The following is a 12,332-nucleotide window of genomic DNA, read 5'->3' on the forward strand; positions in this document are numbered from 1 at the left end:
TTTAACAACATTTTTTGTTTCGTTAGGCATGCAGAACACTTCAAGATGCTGTCCAAACTCCCTGCTTTGGAGGTTATCCCAGCATTTAGAACATTTGGAAAATCATTTGGCATATGTATGGTTGTCTTAAAGTATATACACAGCCCTAGTTGTAATTAATAAAATAAAGTAATCTAAACTATGTACCGTATTTTTTGCCCTATAAGACGCACCGGCCCATAAGACGCACCTAGGTTTTTGAGGAGGAAAATAAGGGAAACTTTTTTTTTTTCCAACAGGTGTGCTTTTGGTGGGTTTTGAACTAATGGTGGTCTGTGCATGACACTTCTATGGGGGATCTGTGGATGGCACTGTTATGGGGGGATCTGTGGGTGGCACTGTTATGGGGGGATTTGTGGATGGCACTGTTATGGGGGGATCTGAGGGGGGCACTGTTATGGGGGGATCTGAGGGGGGCACAGTTATAGGGGGATCTGTGGATGGCACTGTTATGGGAGGTGATCTGAGGGGGGCACTGTTATGGGGGGGGGGGTGATCTGTGGATGGCACTGTTATGGGGGGTGGTGATCTGTGGATGGCACTGTTATGGGGGGGGGGGTGATCTGTGGATGGCACTGTTATGGGGGGGGGGGGAATCTGTGGATGGCACTGTTATGGGGTGGGGGTGATCTGTGGATGGCACTGTTATGGGAGGGTGATCTGTGATGTAAAATGGCAGCATTCGCCCCTTAAGACGCAGGGGCATTTTTCCCCCACTTTTGGGGGGCAAAAAGTGCGTCTTTATGGGGCGAAAAATACGGTATATTATTCTTTTAATGTTTGCATTTCAATAAACAAGTAAATGGTGTTATTGCTTAAATATTATCACATATTTAATAAAGGGGCAGACATTTTAGTTGACATACTTTTATATATGATAAATGAAAAGTAAAAAACAACATTGGCTTATCATTCAGCCACTATAAAAAACAACAAAAAATAAAAACAACTTATAAGTTCATAAGATCCCTGATGAAAGGTCCCGGCCCGTGTGCAGGAGGGGCAGCCACATTACTTGGGTGATGGTATGGCATTCTAGCGCCTTGAAAATGCGGCTGGGAGCCATATTCATGCTCCTGGGAGAATAGGGGCTGCGAATATGAGCTGGACTTAGCATGTTGTGACAACATGCTGGGCCCAGGTTGTGGTTCTGCTGACAACAATAAAGCCCGCTGCTTCAGGTTATCGACAGTCCACACCAGCTCCATAGGATCCATAGGTGAATCCATTATTGTGGCAACAGAAGCCATAATGGACACATATATGTGCTTTTTTTCAAGCAAAAATTTTTGTATAAGGTGAGCTAGCCCACTTAACATTCTCTCCTCCTTCCTTTCATTCCTTCTCTGGTTCAAATACTCAAGCACCTGAGTATCAATCAGGGCTCGAGTATTAGAGGCAGAAACAGGAATGTCTCGAGCCCCCCTTCTCCGCCGTGGCTGTCTCCTGGGTCTTTCTGGGCTAGATGGAAGAGTGGCAGCTCCATCCAAAGCCGACGACTCCTCCTGCCTCTCAGGACGAACCAGGTGCTCCACACTTTCTGCCTCTTCCACCACAGGACGAGGGGATTCCAGGGGACCAGCAGCTTGCCCTTCCTTGGTAGAGCTGGTTGCATTACCCCCTTGTTCCTTCAGGCTGTCAATGGTGCTGTGAATGAGATATAATTTTGAATAAACAATGTGTGTAAAGGGTATGACCATAAGACATGTAATAACCCACACTGGAACACAGGGGTCCAGCAGCCTTTTCAAATATTGATAAACTATTTTGAGTATTGCTTGTCAATATTAAAAGGCTGGAGAAGCTTTAAATAAAGTGGTTCTTTGGGTTCCAAAATGGCACCCCAAATAAAGCCTTCATATCTCATGTAGTCTAAGTAAGTACATTTTTGGTTAATGTCTTGGTCCATTGTTCCCATTAGCCATGTGCTACATTGCAGAGGGCAAGGTCTGTTTCAGTACTGGCAGTGATGTACTGTCCTTGTCCACACTGTGGTAGACACCGACTTCCGCCTAGCAATGTTGACAAACTGTTGACGGGTGGATGTTCCTTATTGCTCTCCTCACCTGTTTCAGGGGTCACCCATTTGTGCAGGTCATGTCAGGAGAAACAATGCTAGATGGAAGTCTTCTTCTAGCATGGTCTGGACAAGGGCAGTATATTACCGGCTGAGAACAACTTGTACCAGGCATGTGCAATCCAGGCCAAGGGAGAGCATTCCATCAAAAAATACTTCTATGCTGTTATCATTCATACAAAATAAAAGCTAAAATCAAGCTTTTATTTACATGTATAAAATTATAACAACCACTAAATACATTTGGTGTTCACAGCACAGGTCGCAAAAACTGTAGATGTTTAGTGTAGAGAGAGGGCTTCTTTCTAAGCCCCCCATCACCACTGTGTCCCTGTGACATGACCAGTTCCCGTCGAAACTGGTCTTGGCATGATTGCCAGCGGGTCTTCACTCGTTGCACTGTAGAAATATAACATAACAACCATTCCAAGGCTACTTTCACACTCGCGTTTGGTGCAGATCCGTCATGGATCTGCAGAGACGGACCCGTTCAGATAATACATCTGTCTGCATACGTTCAGAACGGATGCGTTTGTATTATCTTTAACAAAGCCAAAACGGATCCGTCTTGAACACCACTGAAAGTCAATGGGGGACGGATCAGTTTTCTATTGTGCCATATTGTCAGTGAAAACGGATCCGTCCCCATTGACTTACGGATCCGTTTGGCTCAGTTTCGTCAGACAGACACCAAAATGCTGCAAGCCATTTTGGTTTCCGTTTGTGAGATCCGTTCAGGGCTCTCACAAGCGGTCCAAAACGGATCAGTTTTGCCCTTAATGCATTCTGAATGGATAAGTATCCGCTCAGAATGCATCAGTTTGGCTCCGTTCCGCCTCCATTATGCTTTGGAGGCGGACACCAAAATGCTGCTTGCACTGCCAAACAGATCCATCCTGACACACAATGTAAGTCAATAGGGACGGATCCAAAGCGGAATGGAGGCGGAACGGAGCCAAACGGAGGCAAACTGATGCATACTGGGCAGATCCTTATCCATTCAGAATTCATTAAGGGCAAAACTGATCCGTTTTGGACCACTTGTGAGAGCCCTGAACGGATCTCACAAACAGAAACCAAAACGGCAGTGTGAAAGTAACCTAAATGTATATGTACACACACACGTATAAATGCACATGTGTACACATTGTTAAACAAAATGTTTACATGGAAAAACATTGACATTTTTTATGTTGATACCATATACAGTAATGTGTACTGTAATACAATTGTGCTACATGTTTTTTACACATTAGTTGGGGCATATACATTCAATGGCCTCTAAACAAACATTTCACTCTAATTGATTCTAAAGGGGTTGGGTCACCGCAGCCGATGAAAACATGAATAGAAGCCACTTTATAATATATTTTTATTACCCACATTTCTTCCTACTCTGGCCGGCTTCATGTTAAAATCACTTCCTAGACTTCTTGTTTCCATGGTTACGAACACCATGAAATCCAGCTGCGGTGACTGCGCTTGCACAGTACAGGAAAAAGAGAAGGACTATCCCAGCTCCAGAGAGGGTGGCACTTTTTCCTATACTGTACAAGCATGGCCGCCGATGCTGGATAGCAGGGTTGTTGTAACCAGGAAAACGTGCCAGTGCTCAAACAGTTGCATTAGTTACAATACAGTTATACGCAATATGCGGCTCTACAGCTGTTTATAAACTACAACTCCCAGCATGTGCAGACTTAATAAAGCGATCGGCCTACAGCAGGGCATGGTGGGAATTGTAGTTTCACTACAGGTGGCCATCCCTGATGTATCAATGTATAGGGCTGTTGAAGGTGACAAGGAATATAACTATTTTGGAACATCCTCAGGGTGCCCCTTCCCTAAAAAATAACCTAATTTCCCTGCTTCCCCGATATATACGCCAGTGCATCAAAGGTAGACATAAACAATATACATTTTCAGAGCAAGAAACATCCGCATGGGTTGGCTTACCTAATTTGCGCCGTTTGGATGACTTTGCCTTCTCCCACTCTCTGGCCAGCATCTCTCAAGTGACCTCCTCCCATGCCCGCTCATGATAGGCATCGCTGCGGGTGTCCCACAGCTGGGGACGCTCTTCAATGAGTAAAATCAGCCTCTCCACATCCATTCTGTCTTCTCATCCAAGGTAGATGAGTTGAGGCCGGTTTCAGCACCTAGCACATGTGCTCAGCTAATGTTGTAAACACCAAACACATGGGCTGGGCCTAGCATTTCTACAGCATGTATCTGCAAAATACGGATGGCATACGGAAGTGTATCGTATGCATTCCCTATTTTTTGCAGTCCCATTGACTTGAATAAAGTCACTGAACATTATTTGCGGACAATAGGACACGTTCTATTGTTTTGCGGAACGGAAATATGGAAACGGAATGCAGACGGATTGACTTTCGTTTTTTCTGCGGACCCATTGAAATGGACAGGGATATAAAATACGTTCGTGTGCATGAGGCCTAACTAGAATAAAAAGATAGCTCAGTCGTTTTCTTAGTTTTTTTTAGTTTGGACCATCTACAGAGAACCACTGATCTGACCATTCAATAATTTTCTGGTGTGAAAATATCCTGTGCTTTATAAATTTGGCAAAAGTGACAGCTTTTATAATTGTGTACCAGTGCTTCATTAACGTAATGGACTATTTTTAAACACACAATATTTTTTGTTGTCATTAAATATTCTAGAGTAGTAGCTGGCAGCTGCCATAGTTTATCTCAGTAGAAGAAGAAGTAATTAGTAGTAATGGCATAATCATCAATATTAGTACTGTAAATTGCTTAAGAAGACTTACCAGTTGTAGACACAAGAGGGTCCTCAATTACTACTGGAGAGAAAGTAGCTTCTGTAGACATCTCATCCTTCCTAGATAATAAGGTGCAATGTCAATCAAGTCTGGAAAACCTAAAATAACCACATATGGGGTTCTAATCTATTGCAAGTAATAAACCTTAATTGGTGAAGATAAGCGCTACTTTCTCAGTGTAGGATGCTTGTCTATCCTACTGTGAACGTTAAGTGGATTAATTACTGCTACCTTAGCAATTGTATCAGCGTTCACTGGATGTATGTACAGAGGGATAACAATACCAGTACATATTTAATGGCGGAAATTGACTTGATAATGGGTTTGCATCTTAGCCAAAGTTTCCTTAACATAGATAGTTTTCTTTCAGAAATGTACATGATAAAAATATGTATAGTCAATGCTGGTGTTACAGCAAGATGTACCATGAATAAAGAAAGTAGTTTAAGATGCTCAGACTATATTAGATTGAGTCATTATAGACATATCCTTGGAGTGTTTGGCTAAAGTTAGGATTAACCTTGGAGCCAAATAAGTTTAGTGTTATTCATTATTGCCTCCACTAATGCCTCTTTATAAGGTTAATAAACAGTTTGTTCCCAATAATTGCCTGATCATGAGGAGAGTTGAGAGCGGTAATTACATGAAGCAATCATCTCCACTACATAGGGACAACTGATCTCTAATGTATACAGATTAATTGTTTCTGGGTAGCAGATTCCTGTTTACACTGCACAATCTGCTGGTCAGAAGCAATGATTTTGCTGTCCGCATCAACAATACTTTCACTTGATGGATGAGCCTCAGATGATTGGTGGCACCTTTATATGGGACAATTGAACGAGCATTCATACATACTCTCATCTCACATAATTGTTTTGATCCTTGCCCCATGCAAAGGAACCTTTAGTCAAGGTAAAATTCTATTAGCGGAATTACCTCAATAAAACAACTCTTTCTATACGCCCTATTACAGAATATAGAAGCAAAGAGGTGGTCCCCCACTTGAGGCAACTCTCTATTAGAAAATACAAACACTAGAGCAATCACACTGAGTAGAGTACAACTAGAAAAGTACAATTCAATTTTCAATTGATAACCGTTTCCAGACCGGGCCATTTACCCCCTTCCTGACCAGGCCTAATTTTGCAAATCTGACATGTGTCAATTTATGTGGTAATAACTTTGAAACACTTTTACTTATCAAAGCCATTCAGAGATTGTTTTCTCATGACACATTGTACTTCATGTTAATGGTAAATTTGAGTCGATATGTTTTACCTTTATTTATAAAAAAATACAAAAGTTTAAGAAAATTTGAAAACAATTCACTGTTTTCTAAATTTGAATCTCTCTGCTTTTAAGACAGATAGTGATGCCTCATAAAATATTCATTAACATTCCCAATGTCTACTTTATGTTTGCCTCATTTTAGTAATGTCCTTTTATTTTTTAGGACATTAGAAGGTTTAGAATTTTAGAAGCAACTTTTGAAATTTTTAAGAAAATCAAGTTAACTTTTTTAAGGCCCAGTTCAGGTCTGAAGTCACTTTGTAGGACTTACATAATAGAACCAACCCATAAATGACCCATTTTAGAAACAACACCCCTCAAGCTATTCAAAACTGGTTTTAGAAATGTTGTTAACCCTTTAGGTATTTCACAGGCATTAAAGCAAAATAGAGGTGAAATTTCACAATGTCACTTTTTTTTGCAGATTTTCCATTTTAATATTTTTTTTCCTGGAACACATCGATGGTTAACAACAAAACAAACCTCAATATTTATTACCTTGATTCTGCAGTTTGCAGAAACACCCCATATGTAGTCGTATACCACTGTTTGGGAACACGACAGGGCACAGAATGCAAGGAGCGCCATATGGTTTTTGGGGGCAGATTTTGCTGGAACGGTCTTTGGGCACCATGTTGCATTTGAAGAGACCCTGAGGTAACCCCACAGTGAAAACCCCACAAAAAGTAACCACATTTTGTAAACTACACCACCTAAGGAATTGTTAAGGGGTGTAGCGAGCACTTCACTCAACAAGTGTTTCATAGAATTTTTAATACCTGTGTGTGAAAATAAAAAAATACAATTTTTTTTACAAGAAAATGGTGCTTTAGGCCCAAACTTTATTTTTCACAAAAGATAACAGGAAAATATCCCCCCACAACTTGCTACCCACTTTCTCCTAAATACAATAACACCCCAGTTGTGGTCGTAAACTGTTATTTGGGGATACGCCAGGGCTGAGAAGGGAAGGAGAGGCATCTGGATTTTCTAACATGGAATTTTCTGTCATGGTTTTAAGAGCGATAACTTTTTGTTGTTGAATGAGCTGCGTGAGGGCTTATTTTGTGCGAGATAAGCTGTAGTTTTTTATTGGCACCATTTTGGGGTACATTTGGCTTTCTGCTTGCTTTTTATCTAATTTTTTGGGAGGTGAGGTCACAAAAAAGCTGTTCGGTGTAATCTTTGTTTTTACACCGTTCACTTGATGGGGTAGATCATGTAATATTTTCATAGATCCGGTGATTACGGATGCAACAATACCAAATATGTCATTTCTTTTTTTTTTTTTATGTTTTACACAATAAAAACATTTAAAAAAAATTATGTTTTTGTGTTCCCATTTTCTGAGTCATATATTTTTTTTTTTTTCTGGCTATAGTCTTGTGTAAGGGCTTGTTTTTTGTGGGATGAGGTGACGTTTTTAATGTTATCATTTTGGGGTACATACGACTTTTTGATTGATTGATATGTTTTTGGTGAGGGGAGGTGACTAAAAAAAGCTGTTTTGGCATAATTTATATTTGTTTTTTTTACACCGTTCACTTGATGGGGTAGATCATGTGATATTTTTGTAGAGTTAATTGTTACGTACGCGGCAATACCAAATATGTCTATTTTGTTTATTATTATTTTTTTACATATTACACAATAACATTTTTTGAAACAAAAACGTTTTTGTGTTGCAATTTTCTTACAGTCATGGTCTTGTGTGGGGGCTAATTTTTTGCAGGATGATGTGATGTTTTCATTGCTACCATTTTGGGGTACATACAAATTTTTGACTGATTAACAAAAAAAATCTGTTTTGGCGCAATGTTTATTTAATAATTTTTAGAAACAAAAACGTTTTTGTGTTGCAATTTTCTTAGAGCCATGGTCTTGTGTGGGGGCTAATTTTTTGCAGGATGATGTGATGTTTTCATTGCTACCATTTTGGGGTACATATGAATTATTAACTAATAAACAAAAAAAATCTGTTTTGGCGCAATGTTTATTTATTCATTTTTTTACAGCATTCAACTTATGGGGTAGATCATAAGATATTATTATATAGCCAGTCATTGCGGATGCGGTGATACTAAATATGCCTATTTTATTTATTTTCTTCTATTTTTAACATTTTTTAAATAACGGATTTGGGGGGAATTTTTTTTTCTTAAATATGAAACTTTTTTTTTTTTTTACACTTTGAGTCCCCCATTAAGGTCATACAAGACCTCTGGGGGACATTTAACTAAATTTTCTATTTTAACTGAGTTCTCCTGTAACTGGGTCTAAATAGTAGCCACAGTTACAGTGGAAATACACCCCCCAGACAGGCTGTATAGCATAATACTACGCTGTATAGCCTCAGTGCGGGGCTGATCGAGGTTTGTGGAAGACCCGGCAGCTTCTGCACTCTCCTGACCCAGGCGGGCACATGACCACCGGGCCTGGAAAGGAAGTGGCAGATCGCTTCCTGATCTGTATACACAGCGCTAGTTGAATTTGTGAATCAGGGACTAATAGAGTGGCTTATCTATTAATCAATGTGGACATGCCACAAACAGTAGAGTGAGACAGGTGGATCACCCCAATTTGTGAATCAGGCCCTAATAGAATTGCTTATCTATTAATCAATGTGGACACAGAACAAACAGTAAAATGAGACAGGTGGATCACCCCACTTTGTGAATCAGGGCCTAATAGAATTGCTTATCTATTAATCAATGTGGACACAGAACAAACTGTAGAATGAGACAGGTGGATCACCCCACTTTGTGAATCAGGGACTAATCTGATTGGTTTTCTAATAATCAATGTTTACACCCCAGTGTGGACACCGTTCAATTAGATTGCTATGTGCCCTAAACCATGATTGAATCAACCTGCACTGTCCCTACAACGTCAGACACTGTCACTGCACTGTCCATTTCACTCTCGCAATTTAGTTTTCTTTATAACTGATTGTCAGCAAAACTATCCCTAGCGCAACAAGTTTAGGCTTTTAAAGGGCTGTTACATCACAGGGTGTGGATAGCTTCGCATTGGCTAGCTGCACAGCATTATCGGTGTCTCACATTCCCGGGCTATATATTTTCACTTTATAACAGGTGTAGCTGCCATTTTAGAAAGAAATTTGATTTGTTACCACGAAGCACCAGAAAATTCAGCTTAGTAACAAATCAAAGTTTTCCTGAAATTTGGATCGAATTCCATTTTAACTTTGATTTGCTCAAAACATAACCTATCCTGACAAAAGGTCATCATTATAATTTCCTGGATAACCCCTTTACAATAACTACCGTCCGATGCTGGCCATTTTTTCTATTCATAGTTCATACCAACTGTACATTGGCCTTTTGAATTGTGTAACTATATAGTTTTTAGTAACTGGCATAGTTTAAAGCTGACCAATTATTAGATGTTCTCGTCAGAGTAATTTCTCTGGTGTTTGCATATCGTAATACAGAACATTTTCTTGTAATCTTGTAGAAACCACTACATACCGTCTTTGGGTGTTTTGTCTCAACTCTATATTAGGCAGATACCAGCTAACAACTAGTGGCTCTGTTGAACTTGGCCCAGATGTAATTTTTGTAGTAGTTTATTGGCTTGTTTTGTTACATATTTTTTTTACATTTGTTTCAGACTTTTGTTATTTCTGATAGAGATGTCTTTGGACAAATGTCTGAAAAAAACGTTATGTAGTATGTGAAAAAAGGCATAGACCCAAAAATGTGACAATATTGACGAACACTGAAAAAAACACACTTTTAGTGTGTCTAATAATGTCCTATTGACTTAACAGCTAACTTCTGACCTTGAAAAAAAAAACACATTGTTGCAAAAACATAAAAACCTATGCATAAGACCTCCCATAGAATACCACATTTCAACTGCAGTGGCCATTGTGAGGGAACTGTATAACTCGTATACCTAGACACATCTTCCCCAGGCGTTAACCAGGTTTACAAACAGGACCTATAGTGATTAGCTGATCACTGGGGTGGCTTCAACGTAAAAAATAAATAAAATCAAGACAATCCCTTTAATAATACGTAGGGCTGCTAGGGAATTCTAATTCATTGTAGTGCTTACTTGTAAGCTGGCCAGCATTTGTAAATGGTTTTACAGCCTGTACTCTATAGTCCATTGACAGTAGTGAGTAATCTGCTGACCACGTGGTGTTTGTGTAATAGCTATTTTTGTGCTGTACTTATATGGAATTACAGTTTTGTAAATATAGTCTATCTTAGCCATTTGCATCCAAAATATTTTTATGCCTGCAATCATCACTGTGCATACCAATTTCTATACTAAGTGACATATTGCCTGTGTGAATTATTATATATATTTTTTTAATAATTTGTAAATTTGATATGTCAAGTTTTAGTTTTTCAACTTAATAAAAAAGCCCATCAACTTGGCAGAAATCCCATGGGGAGGAATTTTCTTTGGGGCTATGATATCTATGCAAAGCCTTGATTCCCACCTTTTCCTGCCCCCCAGTTTAACCTGAAATCTGTCAATCATCCGTGGAAGCAGGATGAGCCACCATTCATGAGTATATGATCTTCAGCGCTCGGGTTCTGGAGCCTTGTAATAGGAATTTTAAGAAAAAGGACTGGGCAAAAAAATAAATGACCCTGCATTAGAATCAGGATGTGTCACCAGTTTATACCTCCCTCAAATATCATATCATATGTTAATTAATCACCCATCTTGAAAATGAAGAATGTTAGAGCTGTGAGGGTCCAAACTGGGACACCCATGAGGACCTGGATTTACCTGTTCCCTCTAAATGAGACAGCACAAGAGGGGAGGAGAAGGATAGAGTGGGGGTATTCATGCTTGGGCATACCCCATTCAAATCTATACAATGCACAGAATCTGTTATTTTTATCCTCTATTATCATAGTGGCTCGGGTTAAGAGCTGAATTGCAATAGTGCAGTGCATGCAGAGAGGCTGACATTTCCAAGCTAATAGGAAAGAAGATGTGGTTACTGCTTCTTTTGACAAGACTATCGACAATAACAACCAGAGGTATATGTTAAGGATGATATCTGTAATGTTCAAGGGCAGTAAATGCCAACTTATTGGTGATGTAATCTAAAGAATGGGTAATGAGCCTATCAGTAGTGGACTACTTGAGCATGAGCAATGTATTTATCTTATTCATGCTGATTACTTACTTTTCAGGGATTCTCTTGTCTTTAACTCTCTAGATAAGAAGAGAACATACGTTATTCTTCATTATACAGTAATTAGAACCAAACCACGTAAGTTATAGACAGGCAGCAGAGGCGTGTGCACCACACATGAATTCTACCATGAATTATTTTTATAACTTTTCAATTCAATTATTTTGCTCATTTACATTATGCAAGTTCATTACAATAATATTGCTGATTAGAGTCTCCTGTTTGAAACATTCCTCATTTTAAGAATAATGCAGCCATGCAGTAAAAACCTTATTACAGAGCTGTAAAATGGTCAGCATTTTCCTGCTGTGCTATAAGAACTTGCCTTGTTTGCAATTATGTGCAATTATTCTCTGTAATACATAAAGTGGATCGTTTTTTGCTGAAAAGGTCCAACATTAATAATATGTATTTGATGGAAACAAAATCGCTTCATATTATGCCGAAAACAATATGATTTCAATCAACAGATGTTCCCTTTTGGTGACAGAGTACAGTAATAACTGAAATTGTGATCATCTCCCCTGATATGCAAATTCATAATTTGTCGGCAAGAATAATTTTGAATAAGGGTCATTTCACATGGGTTGGTGCCTGGTGATAATGACTGCTGTTTAACGATATCAGTCAACTGGCGCTCATTTAAAGGGCTTTTACACTGCCTGCTGTAAACTGTATGGGGATGAGCTAGCATAGTTCGGTCTGCATACAGGGGCAGATTTACTAATACTGTCACACTTTGCATTGTTTAAGAATAGAAATCACAGCCTTAAAATTAGACAAATTTACAATTCTGGCACAGACCTTTATAAATTTTGCAAGATTGCCGCTAGAATTGTGTCCATATGCCGAAAAAATGTGTCTGTGCATCACATTTTGTCTTACTCTTTTCTCCAAATAGGTGTCAGTGCACCAAAAAAACTGTCTAG

The 12,332-nt window shown here is 39.2% G+C and overlaps 1 protein-coding gene across 1 annotated transcript in view; it reads right to left on the bottom strand.

Annotated features, from left to right (window-relative positions):
- IMPG1 (interphotoreceptor matrix proteoglycan 1) overlaps positions 1-12,332 on the bottom strand; it is a 133,197-nt gene that overhangs the window by 81,996 nt on the left and 38,869 nt on the right. The window contains exons 3-4 of the mRNA XM_040430042.1: positions 11,395-11,423; positions 4,911-4,981 (exon numbers count right to left, since the gene is read on the bottom strand). Coding sequence (XP_040285976.1) covers positions 4,911-4,981; positions 11,395-11,423 — 100 coding nt within the window. The remainder of the gene's footprint in view (positions 1-4,910; positions 4,982-11,394; positions 11,424-12,332) is intronic.

Source organism: Bufo bufo, chromosome 4, assembly GCF_905171765.1.
Source record: "Bufo bufo chromosome 4, aBufBuf1.1, whole genome shotgun sequence".
Taxonomy (NCBI): domain Eukaryota; kingdom Metazoa; phylum Chordata; class Amphibia; order Anura; family Bufonidae; genus Bufo; species Bufo bufo.